Here is a 25554-nt window from a genome sequence, read left to right on the forward strand (position 1 = left end):
TAGGCAAGAAAAATAAATGGCATCTAAACTGGAAAAGAAGAAGTAAAACTGTCACTGTTTGCTACTTCATGATACTATATATAGAAAACCCTGAAGACTCTAACAACAACAGAAAAACCTGTTAGAACTAATAAATGAATTCAGTAAAGTCATGGGATACAAAATCAATATACAGAAACCTGTGGCATTTCTATATACTAATAATAAACTAACTGAAAAAGAAATTAAGAAAACAATTCCATTTACAATTGCATCAATAAGAATAAAATACCTAGGAGTAGATTTAACCAAGGAGATGAAAAACCTGTATACTGAAAACTATATGTCACTGATTAAAAAGTTAAAGACACCAAAAAATGGAAAGATATTCAGTCCTCATGTATTTAATATTGTTAAAATGTCCATACTACCCAAAGCAATCTATAGATTCAATGAAATCCCTATCAAAATGCCAAATGCATACTTTATAGAACTAGAACAAATAATTCTAACATTTGTATGGAATCAAAGAAGCCCCTGAATAGTCAAAACAATCTTGAGAAAGAAGAACAAATCTGGAGGTATCACACTCCCTGATTTTAAACTTTATTACAAAGCTATAGTAATCAAAATAGCATGGTACTGGCACAAAAAAGACACATAAATAAATGCAATGGAATTGAAAACCCAGAAATAAACCTATACATATATGGACAAGTAATCTATGATAAAGGAGCAAAGAATGTACAAAAAAGAGAAAGGACAGTCTCTTCAATAAATGATGCTGGTAAAACTGGACAGCCACAAACAAAAGAATGAAACAAGACCACTATCTTACACCACACACAAAAATTAACTCAAAGTGGATTAAAGACTTGAATGTAAGACCTTAAACCATAAAATTCCTAGAAGAAAACACAGGTGGTAACCTCACTGGCATCTGTCTTAGTTATGCTTTTGTGGATCTGATTTGAAAGGCAAGGGAAACAAAAGTTAAAATAAACAAATGGGACTATATCAAACCGAAAAGCTTTTGCAGAGTGAAGGAAACCATCATTAAAACGTAAAGGCAACCTACTGAATGGGAGAAGATATTTGCAAATCATATATCCAATAAGGGGTTAATATCCAAAATATATAAAGAACTCATACAACTCAGCATCAAACAACCCAATTAAAAAATGGGCAGAGGATCTGAATAGACATTTTTCAAAAGAAGACATACAAATGGCCAACAGGCACAAGAAAAGATGTTCAATATCACTAATTATCAGGGAAATGCAAAACAAACCACAATGAGATACCACCTCCCACCTGTTAGAATGGCTATTATTGAAAAGATAAGAAATAATACATGTTGGAGAGGATGTGGAGAAAAGGGAACCCTCATACACTTTTGGTGGGATTGTTAATTTGTGCAGCCGCTAGGGAAAACAAGTTCAGAACAGAACTACCATATGACCCAGCAATTCCACATCTGGGTATTTACCCGAAAAGCATGAAAACAATATTCAAAAGGATATATGCACCCCTATGTTCAATGCAACATTATTTACAATAGCCAAGATATGGAAACACCTTTAGCATACAACAATGGATGAATGGATAATGAAGATGTAACACACACACACACACACACACACACACACACACACACCACACTGGAATACTACTTGGCCATAAAAAAGAAGGAAATCCAGACTTTGTGACAACATGGATGGACCTTGATGGTATTATGCTAAATGAAATAGATCATATGGATAAAGACAAATACCATGTGATTTTACTCATAAGTGGAATCTAAAAACGAAAACAAAATGAACAAATAAAATAAAAATGAACTCATAGAGATCAGATTAGTGGTTACCTGGGGAGAAGGGGGGTGAGGGCTGGGCAAAATGGATAAAGGGGGTAACTGTATAGTGATGGGTAGTAACTAGACTTGTGGTGGTGATCACTGTATACAGATGTTGAACTATAATGCTATACACCTGAAACTTATATAATAATTTTTTTAAAAAGGTAGGTAATCATAGGTTATAATCATGACTTATTTTAAAGTCCTTTACAAAAAAATTCAGTCTTCCTTCTATCCATCCTTTCACTGTCCTAACTACACATAATGCCCTGGTTGCCAGTTCACTAGCTCCATTCTCCCCACATACTTATAATTTCAGCTTTGACTTACTCATCCTAACCACTTTGCCTTTCCTACCTTTTAAAACTATTTTGATGGTCTGCTTCTTGGTTACTGTCTCTTCTTGCTCTTTCCGGTGAACAGAAAATCTAAAAATTGTCTTAAAATTTTTAGGCTATGTGTTCTGTGATCATAGTAAAACCCTCAAGGACTTTCAGGACAATTTATAAAGCACACAATAACTTCAAAAACAATACTTAAAAAAAGAGAGAGGAAAAAAGGAAAGAAAGACATTTACTTTCCTAAATGCACATTAAGATACTATAAAAAGTTGTGAACATATATAAATGTTTCTACTGGCTATATAAAACAAAATTTGCATTTATAAATCTTATTTCATTAAATGTAACTAATAATAGGTAGTCTCAGTGAATCTACATACATTATAAGATTTAATATTATTGACTTTATTGTAGGCTTGAAATAGAAAAAATTATAAGACAATATAACATTTTCTGACTAAAGCAGGCAATTTGAAAACTGATCAGAAATTAGATTATAGTAATAAAACAATTCCACTCTTAAGGAAATCATAAGAACTGGTCTGCTAATTGAGTCAAATAATAGATATAATTTACCATTTCTGTTGTTTGTCTCACTACCACATGTATATAGAAATACATATATTCATAATTTTTATTTAAAGAAACATCCATCAAAATGGATTTATTTTATTCCATACCTGTATTGAGCTGATCATTGTGCTAAGGGCAAATACTGTGGCCGAATCTCTCAAAGTTGACTGACTATCAAAGGTTCCCTGAGTATCCATCAATAGCACTGCAACCTATAGGCAAGTAGAGTACATTATTGATATTTTATAGAACATGCAGGGTATTAGGGTTACTACAAAGTTAACACCATAAGAACTAAAGCAAACCATTAGCAATGAATACTTAATAGGTAATTTTTCACATGTGCCATGAATGCCACTGAAAATAAAAATATTAATTACCTGCTGACTAGTATAATGATTAATTTTCACTGGTAATCCAACATAACAGAAATAGCACTGAAACAAAATATAGATGTTAGCTAGCTGATCTGCTGTTCTATTGTCCCTATGATTTTGCCTTCTGTGATCAGTAGAAAGGGAAACTGGGAACATGAAATAGGATGCTACCCACTTCCCTTTTAAACTTCATGTCAAGCGGTCAAAATTAGTTTTCAAAAGAGCATTTTGGAGGATCCTGAAAAGTGGTAACTGTTGGCAAGCGAAAACTCAATTTTCTTTAAGAAGTTCACACCATACCTTTTTACCGTCAGGTTTATTGATAAGGAAGATTTCACTCCATATCTGGATTCCCGTGGTCTCTCGTTCAGACCCACCTCTCCACGAAAAGCCAGTCAATGGTTCATTGTAATCTCCAACCCAATCAACTGACTCCTATAAATTAAGAAAGTCTATGATATTGAACTAGATACGTAGTACAGGTTCTTCCACTCATCCATACCAGTTTGTATCCCTCTCCAACTCTAGATAAAAGGAAACAACGTATGCACATCTATTATATTGATACAATTACTTTATTTACTCATCCAAAAAATAATTATGAAGGAGCAACCATCTGTCACATTTTATGCTACATCCTGGGGATACAAAGATATCATTCCAGATAAGCGGAAGCTCACAGCCTAACAGGGGGACAGACATGCTAACAAACCATTATGATGTACTATATGCATGCCAAAATGGGCGTGTATATTAGATATACATGGAAGCATCGGAAAAGAAACAACTAACTCTGGGTCAGTTAAGACTTCATAGGAGAAGTGATATTACAGCTAAGACTTGAAGGATGTTTAGGAACTTTCCAGGTGAGCAAACTCAGGGAGGGCATTCCAGAAACAAAGAAATAAAGGTATGAGAGAGCACATTATGTCAGGATATACACAATAATAATATACACAAATGTTTTGCTATTGGGGGAGGAGGGAGCGAACAGCAGGAGGAGAAGCACCTAGTAAAAAACAAAAAACAAATCTGTTACACTTTAATCTGAGCAAATGCTATTTAACATAAGCAACATGACAAGCGTTACTGAGTATTTCATTGTAATGTTTATCACACAGTTAAAATTATGAATATGCCTAAAGCTATATAATCCCAAAGAATGGAAAGTATACTAATTTTGTTCACTCAATTTTCCCACCTACATTAAGTGTGTACTAATGTTGGTATGACAGAAATAGAAAGTGGTAAGAATTTTGTTTGCTTTCAAAGCCTGGAAGTATTTTGGTTGTTCTGTTCTTGATTTGTTTGGACTGAGGCTAGAGATAGAAGATGTTAAAGCTAACATTACCAAGTTGTTCAAAAATACCCTACCTATAAAAGATCAATCCAAAATGGATAATTATGATATAAATGCATAATACAAAGTTTCTTTGGGTAGTATGTCTATTCTGCCTCAACATCCATATTGGCACCCGAATTACTAAGGGTAAAAGGGTAGAAAAAAAAATACTGTTATGCTCTCTACTCCTAACCTTCTGTTCCCCGACTGTAATCTCCTATTTATTCTTCTGCTTTTGGTTGATCCTAGGCCCCTTAAAGTCTCCTTTCTATGCCACACTATTGTCTCAAATGTTATGACACTGTTGGCTGCCTTTGGGGGTGGGTTAAGGGTGAGACTGAGTGGGAAAAGATAACAGAACTTTGTGGGATAACAGCAAGATACACTTGATAGGTTTTGGGGCTACCCAGGTATTTACATTTTCAAAAAAAAGCAAATGTACACTTCAGATTGGTGCATGTAACTATATGTAAATTTTACAACAAAAGAAGAAAACTAAATAAATACTGAAATATATAATAATGATGTATATTGAAATATTTATAGGGAAGCATACTGAAGTCAACAATTTACTTTGAAATGAACCAAAAAATAAGATGGAGCAATGGATTGAAACAGGGAAGAATAGCTGGAGACACATGTGATAAAGCAAGAATATTAATGTTAGTGGTAGAATCTAGGTAGTGCATATCCAGGTGTCTATGGTAAAATTCTTTTAACTCTGCTGCACGCATGAAAAATGTCATAATAAATGTTGGGGGGAAAATGATTATAATAAAAATTATGACAAAAGTTATTTGACCTTTTAAACACGATTTAACATGTAAAGTTTATAACCATATCACTGTACTTGTCTATTTTCAAAAGAGCTTAAAAAATAAGTTACGTTCTAAGGGAAATGTAGCAAAGTGGCTTCAGACAAAAGTGGCCTATATAGTTTGGTGCCGACAGCACCAAAGTTGGAATGGTTACACGATAGCATTTTTAAACTAGTTCATCTTTAGGGAACATAATAATGGAAATATTGGACACTACTACTAAATAAAAACACAAAGTCATAAAAGCACAGAAATCAGAAAACTTTTCAAAGCACCTCTTCCCTACCTGCTTATACATGTATCTCAACATGAAGTCCATCAGGAATGATTTTCCTTTTCTAAATGCTCCAGCAACAGATACAGCAACGACCTCCTTGTCCCTGATAGCCTCTGAGAGAAGGATCCGATTTAGTGCAGTTTCATCTAATTCAAAGGAATGGTCATCTCTGACAATGAGGACTTGGACTGGTCCTGCCTTTTTCACTGGCTCTTCCTCTTCAGAGCTCCATTCATACCCCTTTTCTGAAAAGCCGCCTATTGAATAAAATAAGAATTTATTCAGCAAATTATCTCAAAACACAGGAAATGTATATGTACCTCTCAACATTCAAACCTCTGAAACAGGAGCACAGTGGAATTAGAAATGTTCATTTTATTGACATATATTGATGTCATTTACACCATATCTCCGACTTACATCTGGTCTTTCTGATCAAGTGGCCAAATCAAACAATTTTATTTTTAAGAAAGCTCTAAATCAGTGCAGAGATCTCTGTTTGCTGAGTAAGAAAAAAAAAATCAAAGCAAAGGACTCTACTTTTGGAGAAGAATAAAATAGCCTTAGTTTACACTTAATCTCTTAGAAATAAGTTTAGTTATTCACATGAAAGATCCTTGCAACACTTTTTAAAGCTGAACATGCATATGCGGAAATACACAGAGGGACTCAAAATCACATATTCTTGAAACTGGAATAAATCTCTAAAGCACCCAGTTCAGCTCCATCCAATGCATGCAACCCATCTACAAAATCCTAGACTCTTAATTGTCTAAAATTACATCTTGTAGCAATGGAAGTTACAGATAATTAAATTGGGTAGGGCCAGATGACAGAAGACCTTCAAATCTATGGAAAAGAGGTCTGGATATAATTCAATAAAAAAAAAAATAAGAAGCTTTTGGAAGTTACTTTGTGAGGAGAGCTTATAAAAAAGGTTTGTGACTCTGGGAAATTACTAAATCTCTCAGTTCCTCCATCTGTAAAACAGAAACTATTAATAGTACCTATTTAATAGGGTTGTTGAAAAGATTAAGGGAGGTACTATATGTAAAGTGTTGAGAACAGTGCTTGGCACACAGCAAGCTCATAAAGGTTAGCTATTATCATCATCATCACCACCACTACCTTGCGATTATAAACTGAACTAAGTATTTCCAGAAGTTTCTGCCTATTTTCTATAAATTTATATGTGTTTGTGTGTGCATGTATGTGTGTGTTCACATATGTGTGTTTTCAGAGTTTTCTATTTAATTGTCAGAAATACTGTTTTTGACAGAGGTCCTCTTTTAGAAATCATCCCTAATATACAAGAATTTTAGAACGCTAGACCTTGGCATTTGCAGTATATTACAAAACAACTTAAATGTGTCAAGTGACACATTCTTATATCCATAGCCTTCTCAATGTAACTTTGTAATGTCCTCCCACTTTGACTCCGGGGTCAGCCATGTAATTTTTTTTAGCAGACATGACACAGCAGAGACTTGAAAAAGCACTTGTGTGTTTCCATTTTGCTGTTTTGTCTCTGCCATTCATCATGAGAATATTCCCAGACTAGTCTGCTGCAGGATGAGAGACACTTGGAGCAGAGGCAAACTGCCCAGGTCCAGCCAAGGCCCACAGCAAGCCAACCCCCAGCCACATGAGGGAGCCCAGTCAAGATCAGCAGATTTGCCTAACAACCATTTCAACATGTGACCAATAAATACTATTGTTCTATGCCCCTGAGGTTTTGTGACTATTTATTATGCAACATAACAGGCAATAAATAACTGATACACCCTACAACCCCTTCCTCTAGAAAGGCAGTATAGTGTAGTGGTTAAAAACACAGGCTCTGGAACCAGACTGCTGAGATTCCAATCAAGACTTCCCCATTTCTTAGCTGAGTAACCTTAGATAAGTTGTTTAACCTTAGATAAGTTGTTCTACCTCATAAAGTTGCTGTGAATTAATATATGCATGTAACACACTTAGAACACTGGCTGGTATATGTATTGGTATATGCTATTAGCATTATTACAGATTTACGAAACTAAAGCCAAATATGTAACTGACTTTGCCCAAGGGAAATAAATGCAATTTCTATATCAGGCAACCTACCATGGATGCCTTCTTGTGTTATTTATTTATTGCTTTCAATATTGCAGCAAGGTATTTATTATTATCTGTATTTTTGACACATGAGGAAGAACTAACTGGATTAAGTAACTTTCCCAGGATCACACCCACTAGAGTTCACATAGTAACTGTCAATTTCGGTTTAGATCCCAGGTAATTAAACTTTAATCTCAGAACTTTCCACTATAATATTCTGCCTCTTTAGTGGAAATCAAATAACTTTTGGACAACACATAAATGGGCTCATTTGCTTTCTATCAAAAGAACAGAAAGTCAAAACATACATCAATTAATTCCTCAGATCAGATATATGACCTAGCCTCAAATCAACCCTTAATAATATTAATTTTGAAATAAACTGGGCTCTTAAATAACTTTTCATCCAAATTTTTGAAAACATATTTAAATAGACATTCTTCATTATGTCTGTCTGATAAGAAGTCTCATAACTAGAGAAAAACAAGGCAGTTATATTTTTCAGCATAATTTTAAATGAGTTTTCAGATCATATTGATGTATGTATACACATATATCACATTGATAACTACATATATTGCTGTTCATCTATAAGATAATACCATTGAAATATTACAAATCTAACACATAATTTAGTTTTTCATTAGTGGAGATAGACATACACCATTACTTTCTGAGCAACAGTATGAAGCATCTGGAGACAACAAAACCACTGCGTTAGACATGAAACAGAGTTGTTCTCTCTGCAAAGTTAAGAAAAATTGATTTTACATCCAACAGACAATAGCTTCTATATTGCCATATCACAGATGCTGGAGTCAGAGAGTCTTTGTTTAAATCCCAGCTTCACAACTTACACATATAAGAAGTTGTGTAAGTTATTTCACCTCCCAATGACTCACCATCTTCCATATGAAAAATGAGATTAAGAATGGTACCTACGGGACTTCCCTGGTGGTGCAGTGGTTGAGAATCTGCCTGCCAATGCAGGGGACACGGGTTCGATCCCCTGGTCCAGGAAGATCTCACATGCTGCAGAGCTACTAAGCCTCTGTGCCACAACTACCGAGCCTGTGCTCTGAGGCCTGCGAGCCACACCTACTGAAGCCCGCGCATCTAGAGCTCATGCTTCGCAACAAGAGAAGCCAATGCAATGAGAAGCCCGTGCACTGCAACGAAGAGTAGCTCCCGCTCACCGCAACTAGAGAAAGCCTGCGCACAGCAATGAAGACCCAATGCAGCCATAAATAAATAAATAAAAGAATGGTACCTACATCCGAGGCTTTCTGATGATTAAATGAAGTAATATTTATTAAATGAAGACCAAAAAGCTTGATAAATATTACGTGCCTAATAATGGTGACCACCTAATATTGCTATTATTTATTACCTATTCATATTTTATTCCAGCATTACTTACCCATCTAATTTCAGCCTCAGTAAAAGGTCCTTTCTGAGGGCAACAACACACATTCTTTGATGAACCTCCTTACCTATGGTGTAGTTTTAATCCGCATATACAACTGATGCAAATCAGGAAGGCTGGCTAGACATAATATTTTGGATAGAAAAACATCTTCAGAGCTGAAAACTAGATCACAACTTTCTACAGACTGAAATAATTCTCTAAGATTGCTTGTAGCTAACTACATATATGCAAGAGGTACTCTGAATGGAATTTCTGGGTTGTAATTTTTTTCAAATATTCAACTTCACAACGTGTTCAGAAATTTTTACTAAGTGGCTGTAGCAAATTCTCACTCCCCACCCACTCCCAGCAGTTTATTAGACAGTCTATTGATTCACATTCTTTCCAACACTCGGTTTTGCCTGACTTTTAAATTTTTGTCCATTGGATAGGTATAAAATAAGTAAGTGGGGCTTCCCTGGGGGCACAGTGGTTGACAGTCCGCCTGCCGATACAGGGGACATGGGTTCGTGCCCCAGTCCGGGAAGATCCCACATGCTGTGGAGTGGCTGGGCCCGTGAGCCACATTCGCTGAGCCTGCGCGTCCGGATCCTGTGCTCCGCAATGGGAGAGGCCGCAACAGTGAGAGGCCCGAATACCGCAAAAAAAAATAATAAAAATAAGTAAGTGGTCTCTTACTATAGTCCTGACGTACATTTCTCTAAATGCTAATGAAGTAAGGACATGCCTTTTGTTCATTTTTTTCTATTAGATTGTCTTTTTCTTAATGATTTATAGTGGTTCTTTATATATTTTGAATGCTAGACCTTTGTTAGTTAGGTGTATAGCAAAAATCCTCTGGTTTAGAGCTTGTTGTTTCACTTTCCTTAAGCTGTTACTGATGAACATCAATTATTAATTTTGACATAATAGATTTTATTATTTTATCATTAGCACTTTGTATGTCATGTTTAAGAAATTATTCCTTACAAGCATAAAAGACATTCATATATATTGTTCTAGTTTTTAAGTTTTGCTTTTGATATTTAAGTTCTTAATCAACCAGGAGCTGCTAACGGTATAAGAGGTGAGACAGAATTCCAACTTGAATTTTTCAATATGAGTAACAAAGTTTTCAGATTTCTATTTAACAAAGACTCTAGTGGTCTGCCATGTCATAGTTAAGAGTTACACACACACACACATACACACACACACACACACACACACACACACACACACACACACACACACGGACCCAGAAAGAGATATGGAGACAGAGAAAGAGAGACTTTGTTTCTGACCTCGCAATTTTTTTTTCTTTTTTTTTAACATATTTTTTTAAAACATCTTTATTGGAGTATAACGGCTTTACAATGGTGTGTTAGTTACTGCTATATAATAAAGTGAATCACCTATACATATACATATATACCCATATCTCCTCCCTCTTGCGTCTCCCTCCCACACTCCCTATTCTACCCCTCTAAGTGGTCACAAAGCACCAAGCTGATCTCCCTGTGCTATGCAGCTGCTTCCCACTAGCTATCTATTTCACATTTGGTAGTGTATATATGTCCATGCCACTCTCTCACTTCGTCCCAGCATACCCTTCCCCCTCCCCGTGGACTCAAGTCCATTCTCTATGTCTGTGTCTTTATTCCCATCCTGCCCATAGGTTCTTCAGAAGCATTTTTTTTTAGATTCCATATTTATGTGTTACCATATGGTATTTGTTTTTCTCTTTCTGAATTACTTCACTCTATGACAGACTCTATGTCCATCCACCTCACTACAAAAAAATTTTGTTTCTTTTTATGGGTGAGTAATATTCCATTGTATATATGTGCCATATCTTCTTTATCCACTCATGTGTCGATGGACACTTAAGTTGCTTCCATGTCCAGGCTATTGTAAATTGAGCTGCAATGAACAATGTGGTACATGACTCTTTTTGAATGATGGTTTTCTCAGGGTATACGCCCAGCAGTGGGATTACAGGGTCAAATGGTAGTTCTATTTTTACTTTTTTTAAGGAACCTCCATACTGTTCTCCATAGTGGCTGTATCAATTTACATTCCCACCAACAGTGCCAGAGGGTTCCCTTTTCTCCACACGCTCTCCAGCATTTACTGTTTGTAGATTCTTTGATGGTGGCCATTCCGACTGGTGTGAGGTGATACCTCATTGTAGTTTTGATTTGCATTTCTCTAATGATAAGTGATATTGAGCATCCTTCCATGTGTTTGTTGGCAATCTGTATATCTTCTTTGGAGAAATGTCTATTTAGCTTTCCTGCCCATTTTTGGATTGGGTTGTTTGTTTTCTTGATATTGAGCTGCATGAGCTGCTTGTAAATTTTGGAGATTAATCCTTTGTCAGTTGCTTCATTTGCAAACATTTTCTCCCACTCTGAGGGATTTTAGTTTAATTGATCTTTGCTATAATTTCCTTCATTTCTTTTTCATTTATTTCTGCTCTGATCTTATGATTTCTTTTCTTTTGCTAGCTTTGGGGTTTTTTTGTTCTTTCTCTAATTGCTTTAGGTGTAAGGTTAGTTTGTTTATTTCAGGTATTTCTTGTTTGTTGAGGTAGGGTTGTCGTGTTATAAACTTCCCTCTTAGAACTTCTTTTGCTGCATCCCATATGTTTGGGTCATCGTGTTTTCACTGTCATTTGTTTCTTGGTATTTTTTGATTTCCTCTTTGATTTCTTCAGTGATCTCTTGGTTAATTAGTAGTGTATTGTTTAGCCTCCATGTGTTTGTATTTTTTACAGATTATTTCCTGTAACTGACATCTGGTCTCATAGTGTTGTGGTTGTACAAGATACTTGATATGAGTTCAATTTTCTTAAATTTACCAAGGCTTGATTTGTGACCCAAGATATGATCTATCCTGGAGAATGTTCCATGAGCACTTGAGAAGAAAGTGTATTCTGTTGTTTTTGGATTTTCCTATAAATATCAGTTAAGTCCATCTTGCTTAATGTATAATTTAAAGCTTGTGTTTCCTTACTTATTTTCATTTTGGATGATCTGTGCATTAGTGAAAGTGGGGTGTTAAAGTCCCCTACTATGATTGTGTTACTATTTCCCCTTCTATGGCTGTTAGCATTTGCCTTATGTACTGAGGTGCTCCTATGTTGGGTGCATAAATATTTACAATTGTTATATCTTCTTCTTGGATTGATCCCTTGATCATTATGTAGTGTCCTTCTTTGTCTCTTGTAATAGTCTTTATTTTAAAGTCTATTTTGTCTAAATATGAGAATTGCTACTCCAGCTTTCTTTTGATTTCCATTTGCATGGAATATCTTTTTCCATCCCTTCACTTTCAGACTGTATGTGTCCCTAGGTCTGAAGTGGGTCTCTTGTAGACAGCATATATATGGGTCTTGTTTCTTTATCCATTCAGCCAGTCTATGTCTTTTGGTTGGAGCATTTAATCCATTTACATTTAAGGTAGTTATCAATATGTATGTTCCTATTACCATTTTCTTAATTGTTTTGGGTTTGTTATTGTAGGTCTTTTCCTTCTCTTGTGTTTCCTGCCTAGAGAAGTTCCTTTAGCATTTGTTGTAAAGCTGGTTTGGTGGTGCTGAATTCTCTTAGCTTTTGCTTGTCTGTAAAGGTTTTAATTTCTCTGTTGAATCTGAATGAGATCCTTGCTGGGTAGGGTAATCTTGGTTGTAGACTTTCCCCTTTCATCACTTTAAATATGTCCTGCGACTCCTTTCTGGCTTGCAGAGTTTGTGCTGAAAGATCAGCTGTTAACCATATGGAGATTCACTTGTATGTTGTTTTTCCGTTGCTGCTTTTAATACTTTTCCTTTGTATTTAATTTTTGATAATTTGATTAATATGTGTCTTGGCATGTTTCTCCTTGGATTTATCCTCTATGGGACTCTCCGCTCTTCCTGGAAATTGATTCCTTCTAGAGAATTTTTAATTTCATTTATTGTGTTGTCCATCATTGTTGGTTTGCTCTTTAGTTCTTCTAGGTTCTTATTAAATGTTTCTTGTCTTTTCTCCATTGTATTTCCAAGATTTTGGATATTTTTACTCTGAATTCTTTTTCAGGTAGACTGCCTATTTCCTCTTCATTTGTTTGGTCTGGTGGGTTTTTACCTTGCTCCTTCATCTGCTGCGTGTTTCTCTGTCTTCTCATTTTGCTTAACTTACTGTGTTTGGGGTCTCCTTTTTGCAGGCTGCAGGTTCATATTCCCGTTGTTTTTGGTGTCTGCCCCCAGTGGCTAAGGTTGGTTCAGTGGGTTGTGTAGGCCTCTGTCTGTGTTTTGGCGGATTAGGTTGGATCTTGTCTTTCTGGTGGGCAGGACCACATCCAGTGGTGTGTTTTGGGGTGTATGTGACCTTATTATGATTTTAGGCAGCCTCTCTGCTAATGGGTGGAATTGTGTTCCTGTCTTGCTAATTGTTTGGCATAGGGTGTCCAGCACTGTAGCTTGCTGGTTGTTGAGTGGAGCTGGGTCTTAGCGTTGAGATGGAGATCTCTGGGAGAGCTTTCACCATTTGATACTCCATGGAGCCAGGAGGTCTCTGGTGGACTGATGTCCTGAACTCAGCTCTCCCACCTCAGAGGTACAGGCCTGACACCCGGCCAGAGCACGAAGACCCTGTCAGCCACAGGGCTCAGAAAAAAGGGAGAAAAAAAGAAAGTAAAATAAAATAAAATCAGTTATTAAAATTAAAAAATTATTAAAAATAAAAAATTAAAAAGTCATTAAAAAAGGAAAGAAGAGAACAACCAAGCCAAAAAACAAATCCACAGTGAGGGCGTCTGTTCCCTGCTCAGAAAGGATGGTAAGAAATGCGGGGCGAGCCTGCTGTGGCAGAGGCCAGCGTGATGTTGCACCAGCCCGAGGCACGCTGTGTGTTCTCCCGGGGAAGTTGTCCCTGGGTCACGGGACTCTGGCAGTGGCAGGCTGCACAGGTTCCTGGGAGGGGAGGCGTGGATAGTGACCTGTGCTTGCACACAGGCATCTTGGTGGCTGCAGCAGCAGCCTTAGCGTTTCATGCCTGTTTCTGGTGTCCGTGCTGATAGCTGCAGTTCGCTCCCGTCTCTGGAGCTCATTTAGGCGGTGCTCTGAATCCCCTCTCCTCACGCACCCCGCAACAATGGTCTCTTGCCTCTTAGGCAGGTCCAGACTTTTTCCCGGACTCCCTCGTGGCTAGCTGTGGCGCACTAGCCCCCTTCAGGCCGTGTTCACGCAGCTAGCCCCAGTCCTCTCCCTGGGATCTGACGTCCGAAGCCCGAGCCTCAGCTCCCAGCCCCCACCTGCCCCAGTGGGTGAGCAGACAAGGCTCTCAGGCTGGTGAGTGCTGGTCGGCACTGATCCTCTGTGCAGAAGTCTCTCTGCTTTGCCCTCTGCACCCCTGTTGCTGCGCTCGCCTCCGTGGCTCTGAAGCTTCCTCCCCCACCCCGTCTCTGCCAGTGAAGGAGTTTCCTAGTGTGTGGAAACCTTTCCTCTTTCACAGCTCCCTCCCAGAGGTGCAGGTCCTGTCCCTATTCTTTTGTCTCTGTTTTTTCTTTTGCCCTACCCAGGTATGTGGGGAGTTTCTTGCCTTTTGGGAAGTCTGAGGTCTTCTGCCAGCGTTCAGTGTTCTGTAGTTGTTCCATGTGTAGATGTATTTATGGGGAGGAAGAAGATCTCCACGTCTTACTCCTCTGCCATCTTGAAGGTCTCTCTGACCTCTCAATTCTGATCCATTCACGAATTTGTCTATACCAGCACCAACAGTACACTATCTTAATCAATAGCTTTATAAAAATTCATTATATATAGTAGGTCCAGCCCCTCTTATTCTTCTAATTATTATTGGTTTTGGCTATTTTGACCCTTCCATATAAATATTAGAATCAATATGTTAGTTAAATTTTCTGAAGTTACATTAAATTTATAGACCAATTTGGAAGGAATCAATACTGTTATGGTATTTTCAAATCCACAAACATGAGATCTCTCTCCATTTATATTTGGTCTTTTATTCCCTTGAATAAAATTTTTATAATTTGGAGTGGTGGGGGAGAGGAGATTTGTTACATTGATGACCAGAAACATTAGTTTTTGTTGCTAACTATAACTGGTTTCATTGTTGCTTTTTTAAAAAAAGAATTATTTATTTATTTATTGGCTGCATTGGGTCTTCATTGCTGCGTGAGCTTTCTCTAGTTGCAGCCAGCGGGAGCTACTCTGTTGCAGTGCACGGGCTTCTCATTGTGGTGGCTTCTGTTGTTGTAGAGCATGGGCTCTAAGCGTGCGGGCTTCAGTAGTTGTGGCTGGCAGACTCTAGAGCACAGGCTCAGTAGTAGTGGCACACAGGCTTAGTTGCTCCGCAGCATGTGGGATCTTCCCAGACCAGGGCACAAACCTGTGTCCCCTGCATTGGCAGGTGGTTTCTTAACCACTGCACCACCAGGGAAGCCCCCATTGTTGCTTTTCGAATTACATTTTATAGTTGTTGCTTGAGTAACGAAATGTAACTGACTTTAATACATTAGTCTCATGTTGCAACTTCTGCTAAACTATTATTTCCTATAAATTTTGTGTAGATACTTTTGGTTTCTTTAATGTAGAAATAGAAATAATTTTTACAAATAATGAGTTTTATTTCCCCCTTTTTAATCCTTATGTATTTTTCTTTTTCTTGTATTATTGGACATTCAATACAATGTTGAATAAAAGAGGTAGTAGTGGGCACAACTTCCTGATTTTAATGCAAGTGCAATATTTGAGGTTGTATTTGTTATAGTTTCGTTGATAGATACACTTTATCTTATCAGGTTAAGGGAGTTCTACTTCTAGTTTACTATTGATTTTTAAAAATCATAAATGGAAAATAAATATTATCAAATGTCTTTTCTGTATCTAGTGAGATGATCATATGGTTTTTCATCTCTAGCCTGTTAATGTAGTGAGTGATATATCTTTTCACTTTTGTATGAACCTAATATTTTCAAGGTGCAGTAGCTTAATTATACACTATTGGATGCAGTTTGCTAAAATTTGTTTAGGCCTTGCACAGCTATATTCATAAATGAGTTGAGTCTATGACTTTCCTTTCTCATTTTGTCTTTGGCTGGTTTTATTATCAAAGTTACATTAGCTTTATAAAATAAATTCGCAAGTTCTTCCTTTTCTATCTTCAGAAAGAGTTTATAGTAAAACATTAAACAGTTTTTTGAAATTTTGATAGAACTTGCCTGTAAAACCATCTGGCTCTGATATTTTCTTTGTGAGATAATTTTTAACTGCTACCTCAATTTTATTAATACTTATGATGCTATAATTATATTAGTAGTAATAAAGTTTTATACTTCTTCTTAAGAAGCTTTTGGTACATTATATCTTTCTAGGAATTTTTCTCCATCCTCTAAAATTTCAGACAATATGTCAGTAAAGATATAGATTTGAACAGTATCATTAGTCAATCTGACCAATCTGACATCTAATAATTATAGAACCATGCATTCTTTATAAGTTCATATGGGACATTTACCAAATAGACCAGGTACCAGTTCATAAATCAGATCTCAGCAAACTTCAGAGTATTAAAATAATACAAAATATGTTCTCTGACAATAGAGAAATTAAACTAGAAATCAATAACAAGAAGATATTTAGAAAATTCCTAAATGTTTGGAAATTTAGCAGTAAATTTCTAAATAACTTATGAATAAAAGAAGAAATCATAACAAATTAGAAAATGTTGTAAACTAAATGATCCAATGAATGTTCTGATCCATTCATCAATCTGTCTATCTACAGCAGCAATACTACACTATCTTAATCAAAATAGCTTCAAGGAAAGTCACTATATATAGTGGGCAAGCCCCTCATATTTTAAAATTATTATTGGCTGTAGCTATTTTGATTCTTTCCATATAAATATTAGAATCAATATGTTGGAGTATAGTATCTTATATAGAAATAGAGAAATATGACATGCTGGAAACTTGCTTAGAATAAATTAACACCTTGGAATGCATTTAGTAGAAAAGATGTTTGAAAAATCCTAATCTGATATCCATCTCAAGAAGTGAGAAAAAGAATGGTAGACTAAATGCAAAGAAAAGGTAGGAAATAAAGATAATGTCAGAAATCAATAAACTAGAAATACAGATTAACATGATTAATTTAGTAATCTAAAACTAAGCAAAGAAATAAAAGAGAAAAAACCCCATAAATTATCAATATCAGATATGAAAAAGGGATATCACTACAGATCCTACAGATATTTAAAAGACAATATGAGGATATTATGAATAATTTTATGCTAACAAATTTGTTAACTTTAATGAAATGGACAAATTCAAAGAAAAACATTTCTTTTAAAAATCACACAAGAATAAATAGAAAATATGAATAACCTTACATCTGGAAAATAAGTTAAATTCATACTTTAAAACCTTCATGCAAAAACAAAACAAAAAATAAAACTCCAGGCTCATCTGGCTTCCATGGTGAATTCTTCCAAATATTTAGAGAAAAAAATAGGCACCTTACACAAACTCTACCAGAGAACAGACAATGAGGGACCATTCTCAACTTGTTTTGTGATTTCAGAATAACTATCATACCAAAAAGTGATAAGAACACTAAAAAAAAAAAAAGAATATTATAAGCCATTGTCTCATGAAGATAAACACAAAAATTTCAAAAAAAATAGCAATTCAACTCCAGAGACAATAAATATAATACATCACAACTACACAGTATTTATTATTATAGGAATTCAAGGTTAGTTTAACATTCAAAAGGCAAGCAATATAATTGGCTACATTAAGTGAAAGAGAAAACCATATCATCTCAATAGATTCATAAAAGCAGGTATGAAAATGCAACATTTATTTCTAATTAAAACAAAAACTCTCAACAAATTAGGAATAGAAGGAAAATTCCTTAAACTGATCAATGGTACTGACAAGTACAGCTAATATTACACTTTTTAAAAAAATTTTTATTTTTTATATAGTCATCCTAGTGAGTGTGAAGTGGTATCTCATTGTTGTTTTTGGGGCCATACTGCATGGTATGTGGGAGGTTATTTCCCCAACCACCAGGGAGTGAACCTGTGCCCCCTTCAGTGGAAGTGTGTAGTCTTAACCACTGGACCACTAGGGAAGTCCCAGATTACACTTATTTTTGAAATACTGAAAGTTTTCCCTGAAACTGGGGATCTGACATGGATCACTAGTTCTAATCAATATTATATTGGAAGTCTTAGCCAGTGCAATAGGGAAGATAATTAACCAAAAATAAAAGGATTAGAGAACAAGAAATCACATAGCATTAACCACAGATGACATGATTATGTATGTAGAAAATCCAAAAGAATATACAGATAATTATTAATAAATTTAGCAAAGTTTGCAGATATAAAGTTGACTTTTTATTATATTCTATTTTTATATACTTGCAGCAAATAATTACAAAATGAAATTTAGAAAAACACTCACAAATATAGAGTCAATTGACTTGTTCTTGGTCAATTGACTTTTTGTAACAGTTTAATTGGGATATAATTCACATACCATGTAATTCACCCACTTAAAGTCAAAAATCCATTTGATGGCCCTGGTCCGGGAAGATCCCACATGCCACGGCGCAATTAAGCCTGTGCACCACAACTACTGGGCTTGAGCTCTAGAGCCCACGAGCCACAACTACTGAGCCTATGTGCCACAACTACTCAAGCTGTGTGCCTAGAGCCTGTGCTCCGCAACAAGAGAAGCCACTGCAATGAGAAGCCCACACACTGCAACGAAGAGTAGCTCCCGCTTGCCGCAACTAGAGAAAGCCCACACGCAGCAACGAAGGCCCAACGCAGCCTAAAATAAATAAATAAAATAAATAAATTTTAAAAATCCATTTGATGGTTTTTAATATATTCAGAGTTGTGCAAACCATCACCCTGATTAATTTTATAACACTGTGGTCACCCCCCAAAATACCCACACCCTTTAGCAGTCATCCCCATTCTCCCTTACCCACCTCCAGCCCTAGGCAACCATTAGTCTATCAAAGATTTGCCTATTCTGGACATTTCATATAAATGGAATCATACAATATGTGATTTTTTGTGACTGTTTTCTTTTACTTAGCATAATGTTTTCAAGGTTTATCCATGTTGTAGTACGTATCAGTACTTCATTTTTTGTGGCCAAATAATATTACATTGTTTGGATATACTACATTTGTTTATCCATTCATTAGTCGATGGGCATTTAGGCTGTTTCCACTTTTTGGCTAAAATGAATAATGCTGTTATAAACTTAATGAACAAGTTTTTGTGTGGACATATGTTTTCATTTCTCTAGGATGTTCAATTGATTTGTGACAAAGATGCTAAGGCAACTCAATGGAGAAAGAATAGTCTTCACAACAAATGGTGCTAGAACAACTGGATATCTAAATGCAAAAAAGTAAATTTCAATATATCACACCCATATAAAATATTAACTCAAAATGGATCATAAATCTAAAGATAAAACCAAAACTATTAAATTTTGGGAAGAAAACATAAAAGGAAAGCTTTATGACCTTGGATTAGGCAATAATTTCTTACATATGATATCAAAAGCATGACCCATTGTTTTAGTCTCTTCAGGCTGCTATAACAAACTACCACAGACTGGGTAGCTTATAAACAACAGAACTTTATTTTTCACAGTTCTAGAGGCTGGAAGTTTTGAGATTAGGGTGCCAGCACGGTCAGGAAAGGAGCTTTTTCCAAGTTGCAGACTTCTCATTGTATCCTCACATGGTGGCAGAGACTAGGGAGCTCTGTGAGAGTCTCTTTCATAAGAGCATTAATCCTATTCATGAGGCTCCACCCTCATTTCCTAATCACCTCCCAAATGTCCTACTTCCTAATACCATTACATTGGGCTTCAGGATTTTGACATATGAATTTTGGGGAGATTCAAATATCCAGACCATAACACCGATAAAAGAAAAAATTATAAACTGGACTTCTTCAATTAAGAACGTCTGCTCTTTGCAGTGGGCGACTGCCCCACCCACTCAGGCCCCAGGAGCCTGTTGAGCTCCCAGGCGGATCCCCTGCCCTCCAAAGCCCCCTCCAGGTCTGGTGTGTCCTTGGGCATAAGAAGGAGGCCGGGGGGATCAAGAGAGGCAGCGGGAGGGGCCCTCTGGGGGAAGTGGGAGAGGAGCGGAGGGTGATGGTCCCACTCACTTGAGCCCCAGGAGACTGCTGAGCTCCCAGGCCAATCCCCCGCCCTCCAAGGCCCCTCCAGGCTGCATGGGTCCTTGGGGGCATAGGAAGGAGGCTGGGGGATCAGGAGAGGCAGGAGGGAGGGGCCCTCCCAGACCCAAGACTGGAGGAGCAGGAGAGGAGAGGAGGGCATTTGCCCTGCCCACTTGAGCCCAGAAAGCCTGCTGGGTTCCCACATGAGGTCCCCTGCCCTCTGAGAAGAGGGGTGGGGGGCATGCCTGGGCCCCTTCTGTTCCTTGAGCCTAAGTTCCACCTCCCACAGCCCCCAGGGCCTTTTTTGCCACCCCACGTGGCTTGCGGGCGGAAGCTCCTGTGGTGGGAGCTCAGAGTCTGAATGATTGGACTAACAGAGAACCTCAGACCCCAGGGAATATTCATCAGAGTGAGGTCTCACAGAGTTCCTCATCTCAGCACCGAGACCCAGCTCTACCCAATAGTCTACAAACTCCAGTGTGGGAAGCCTCAGGCCAAACAACAAGTTAAACAGGAACAGAATCCCACTCGTTAAAAAAAAAAAAAAAAAAAAAAATGAGACGGCAAAAAAATACATCACAGATGAAGGTAAAAACCTACAAGACCAAATAAATGAAGAGGAAATAGGCAATCTACCTGAAAAAGAATTCAGAATAATGGTAGTAAAGATGATCCAGAATCTGAGAAATAGAATGGAAGCACGGATTGAGAAAATACAGAAAAATATTTAACAAAGATCTAGAAGGACAAAAGAACAAACAACCAGAGATGAACAACACAATAACTGAAGTGAAAAATACACTAGAAGAAATCAATAACAGAATAATAGAGGCAGAAGAACGAATACATGAGATGGAAGACAAAATGGTGGAAATAACTGCCAAGGAGCAAAATAAAGAAAAAAGAATGAAAAGAATTGAGAACAATCTCAGAGATCTCTGGGACACTAAATGCCCCAACATTCGAATTATAGGGGTCCCAGAAGAAGAAGAGAAAAAGAAAGGGTCCAAGAAAATATTTGAAGAGATTATAGTGGAAAACTTCCCTAACATGGGAAAGGAAATTGTCACCCAAGTCCAGGAAGCACAAAGAGTCCCATATAGGATAAACCCTAGGAAAAACACACCAAGACACATATTAATCAAACTAACAAAAATTAAATTCAAAGAAAGAATATTAAAAGCAGCGGGGCAAAACAAAAAATAACATACAAAGGAACCCCCATAAGGTTATCAGCTGATTTTTCAGTGGAAACTCTGCAGGCCAGAAGGGAGTGGCAGGACATACTTAAAGTGATGAAAGAGAAAAACCTATAACCAAGATTACTCTACCCAGCAAGTATCTCATTCAGATTCGATGGAGAAGTCAAAAGCTTTTCAGACAAACAAAAGCTAAGAGAATTCAGCACCACCAAACCAGCTTCACAACAAATGCTAAAGAAACTTCTCTAAGCAGGAAACACAAGAGAAGAAAAAGACACACAAATACAAACACAAAACAATTAAGAAAATGGTAATAGGAACGTACATATCGATAATAACCTTGAATGTAAATGGATTAAATGCCCCAACCAAAAGACACAGACTGGCTGAATGGATACAAAAACAAGTCCCATATATATGCCGTCTACAAGAGACCCACTTCAGACTAGGGACACATACAGACTGAAAGTGAAGGGATGGAAAAAGATATTTCATGCAAATGGAAATCAAAAGAAAGCTGGAGTAGCAATACTCATACCAGATAAAATAGACTTTAAAATAAAGACTGTTACAAGAGATAAGGAGGGACACTACATAATAATCAAAGGATCAATCCAAGAAGAAGATATAACAATTATAAATATTTATGCACCCAACACAGGAGCTCTTCAATACATAAGGTAAATGCTAACAACCATGAAAGGAGAAATCGACAGTAACACAATCATACTAGGGGACTTTAACACCCCACTTACACTAATGGACAGATCATCCATACAGAAAATAAATAAGGAAACACCAGCTTTAAATGACACAATAGACCAGATAGATTTAATTGATATTTATAGAACATTCCACCAAAAAGTGGCAGAATACACTTTCTTCTCAAGTGCACATGGAACATTCTCCAAGGTAGATCACATCTTGGATCACAAATCAACCTCGGGAAATTTAAGAAAATTGAAATCCTATCAAACGTCTTTCCTGACCACAACGCTGTGAGACTGGAAATCAATTACAGGAAAAAAACTGTAAAAAACACAAATACATGGAGGCTAAACAGTGCACTACTAAATAACCAAGAGATCACTGGAGAAATCAAAGAAGAAGTAAAAAAAATACATAGAAACAAATGACAACAAAACCACGATGACCCAAAACCTATAGACTGCAGCAAAAAGAGTTCTAAGAGGGAAAGTTTATAGTAATTCAATCTCACTTCAAGAAACAAGAAAAATCTCAAATAATCTAACCCTACACTTAAAATAACTAGAGAAAGAAGAAAAAAGAAAACCCAAAGTCAGTAGAAGGAAAGAAATCATAAATCAGAGCAGAAATAAATGAAATAGAAACGAAGAAAATAGCAAAGATCAATAAAACTAAAAGTTGGTTCTTTGAGAAGATAAACAAAATTGATAAACCCTTAGTCAGACTCATCGACAAAAAGTGAGACAGGACACAAATCAATAAAATCAGAAATGAAAAAGGAGAAATCACAACTGACACTGAAGAAATACAAAGGATTATAAGAGACTACTACAAACAACTATATGCCAATAAAATGGACAACCACAAAGAAATGGACAAATTCTTAGAAAGGTACAATTTTCCAAGACTTAACCAGGAAGAATTAGGAAATATAAACCGACCTATCACAAGTAACGAAATTGCCATAATTAAAAATCTTCCAACAAACGAAAGTCCAGGACCAGATGGCTTCACAGGCGAATTCTATCAAACATTTAGAGGAGAGCTAACACCAATCCTTCTCAAACTCTTCCAAAATATAGCAGATGGACAAACACTCCCAAATTCATTCTACGGAGCCACTATCACCATGATACCAAAACCAGAAAAAGATATCACAAAAAAAGAAAATTATAGACCAATATCACTGGTGAACATAGATGCAAAAATCCTGAACAGAATACTAGCAAACAGAGTCCAACAGCACATTAAAAGGATCATACAGCATGATCAAGTAGGATTTATCCCAAGGATGCAAGGAATCTTCAATATACGCAAATCAAGGGGCTTCCCTGGTGGCGCAGTGGTTGAGAATCTGCCTGCTAATGCAGGGGACATGGGTTCAAGCCCTGGTCTGGGAGGATCCCACATGCCGCGGAGCAACTAGGCCTGTGAGCCACAACCACTGAGCCTGTGCGTCTGGAGCCTGTGCTCTGCAACAAGAGAGGCTGTGATAGTGAGAGGCCCGCGCACCGCGATGAAGAGACACCATGTTAACAAATTAAGGAATAAAAACCATATGATCATCTCAATAGATGCAGAAAAAGGTTTTGACAAAATTCAACACCCATTTACAATAAAAACTCTCTAGAAAATGGGCATAGAGGGAACCTACCTCAACATAATAATGGCCATACATGACAAACCAACAGGAAGCATCATACTCAATACTGAAAAACTAAAAGCATTGCCACTAGGATCAGGAACAACACAAGGATATCCACTCTTGCCACTCTTATTCAACATAGTTTTGGAAGTCCTAGCCACAGCAATCAGAGAAGAAAAAGAAATAAAAGGAATACAAATTGGAAAAGAAGGAGTAAAGCTGTCACTGTTTGCAGATGACATGATACTATACACAGAGAATCCTAAAGATGCTACAGAAAAACTACTAGAGCTAATCAATGAATTTGGTAAAGTAGTACGATACAAAATTAATGCACAGAAATCTCTTGCATTCCTATACACTAATGATGAAAAATCTGAAAGAGAAATCAAGGAAACACTCCCATTTACCACTGCAACAAAAAGAATAATATACCTAGGAATAAACCTGCCTAAGGAGGTGAAAGACTTGTACTCAGAAAACTATAAAACACTGATGAAAGAAATCAAAGATGACATAAACAGATGGAGATATACACCATGTTTTTGGATTAGAAGAATCAATATTGTGAAAATGACTATACTGCCCAAAGCAATCTACAGATTCAATGCAATCCCTATCAAACTACCAATGGCATTTTTCACAGAATTAGAACAAAACATCTTACAATTTGTATGGAAACACAAAAGACCCCGAATAGCCAAAGCAATCTTGAGAAAGAAAAACGGAGTTGGAGGAATCAGGCTCCGTGACTTCAAACTATACCACCAAGCTACAGTAATCAAGACAGTATGGTACTGGCACAAAAACAGAAATATAGATCAATAGAACAGCATAGAAAGCCCAGAGATAAACCCACGCACATATGGGAACCTAATTTACGACAAAAGAGGCAAGAACAAACAATGGAGAAAAGACAGCTACTTCAACAAGTGGTGCTGGGAAAACTGGACAGCTACATGTAAAAGAATGAAATTAGAACACTCCCTAACACCATACACAAAAAGAAACTCCAAATTGCTTAAAGACTTAAATGTAAGACCAGACACTATAAAACTTTTAAGGAAAACATAGGAAAAACACTCTTTGACATAAACCACAGCAAGATCTTTTTTGACCCACCTCCTAGAGTAACAGAAATAAAAACAAAAATAAACAAATGTGACTTAATTAAACTTAAAAGCTTTTGCACAGCAAAGGAAACCATAAACAAGACAAAAAGACAAGCCTCAGAATGGGAGAAAATATTTGCAAGTGAAACAAAAGACAAAGGATTAATCTCCAAAATATACAAACAGCTCATGGAGCTCAATATCAAAAAAAGAAACAATCCAGTTAAAAAATGGGCAGAAGACCTAAATAGACATGTCACCAAGGAATACATACAGATGGCCAAGAGGCATATGAAAAAATGCTCATCAGCACTAATTATTAGAGAAATGCAAATCAAAAGTATGATGAGGTATCACCTCACGCTGGTCAGAATGGCCTTTATGGAAAAAGCTAGAAACAATAAATGCTGGAAAGGGTGTGGTGAAAAGGGAACCCTCCTACACTGTTGGTGAGAATGTAAATTGATACAGCCACTAGGGAAAATAGTATGGAGGTTCCTCCAAAAACTAAAAATAGAACTACCATATGACCCAGCAATCCCATTACTGGGCATATACCCTGAGAAAACCATAATTCAAAAAG

The 25554-nt window shown here is 36.8% G+C and overlaps 1 protein-coding gene across 1 annotated transcript in view; it reads right to left on the reverse strand.

Annotated features, from left to right (window-relative positions):
* The window catches only part of ATL1 (atlastin GTPase 1), an 85225-nt gene that overhangs the window by 33447 nt on the left and 26224 nt on the right, over positions 1 to 25554 (reverse strand). Inside the window, exons 3-5 of the mRNA XM_024731825.1 lie at positions 5575 to 5822; positions 3429 to 3563; positions 2859 to 2963 (exon numbers count right to left, since the gene is read on the reverse strand). Coding sequence (XP_024587593.1) covers positions 2859 to 2963; positions 3429 to 3563; positions 5575 to 5822 — 488 coding nt within the window. The remainder of the gene's footprint in view (positions 1 to 2858; positions 2964 to 3428; positions 3564 to 5574; positions 5823 to 25554) is intronic.

Source organism: Neophocaena asiaeorientalis, unplaced genomic scaffold, assembly GCF_003031525.2.
Source record: "Neophocaena asiaeorientalis asiaeorientalis breed wild unplaced genomic scaffold, Neophocaena_asiaeorientalis_V1.1 scaffold233, whole genome shotgun sequence".
Lineage (NCBI taxonomy): Eukaryota > Metazoa > Chordata > Mammalia > Artiodactyla > Phocoenidae > Neophocaena > Neophocaena asiaeorientalis.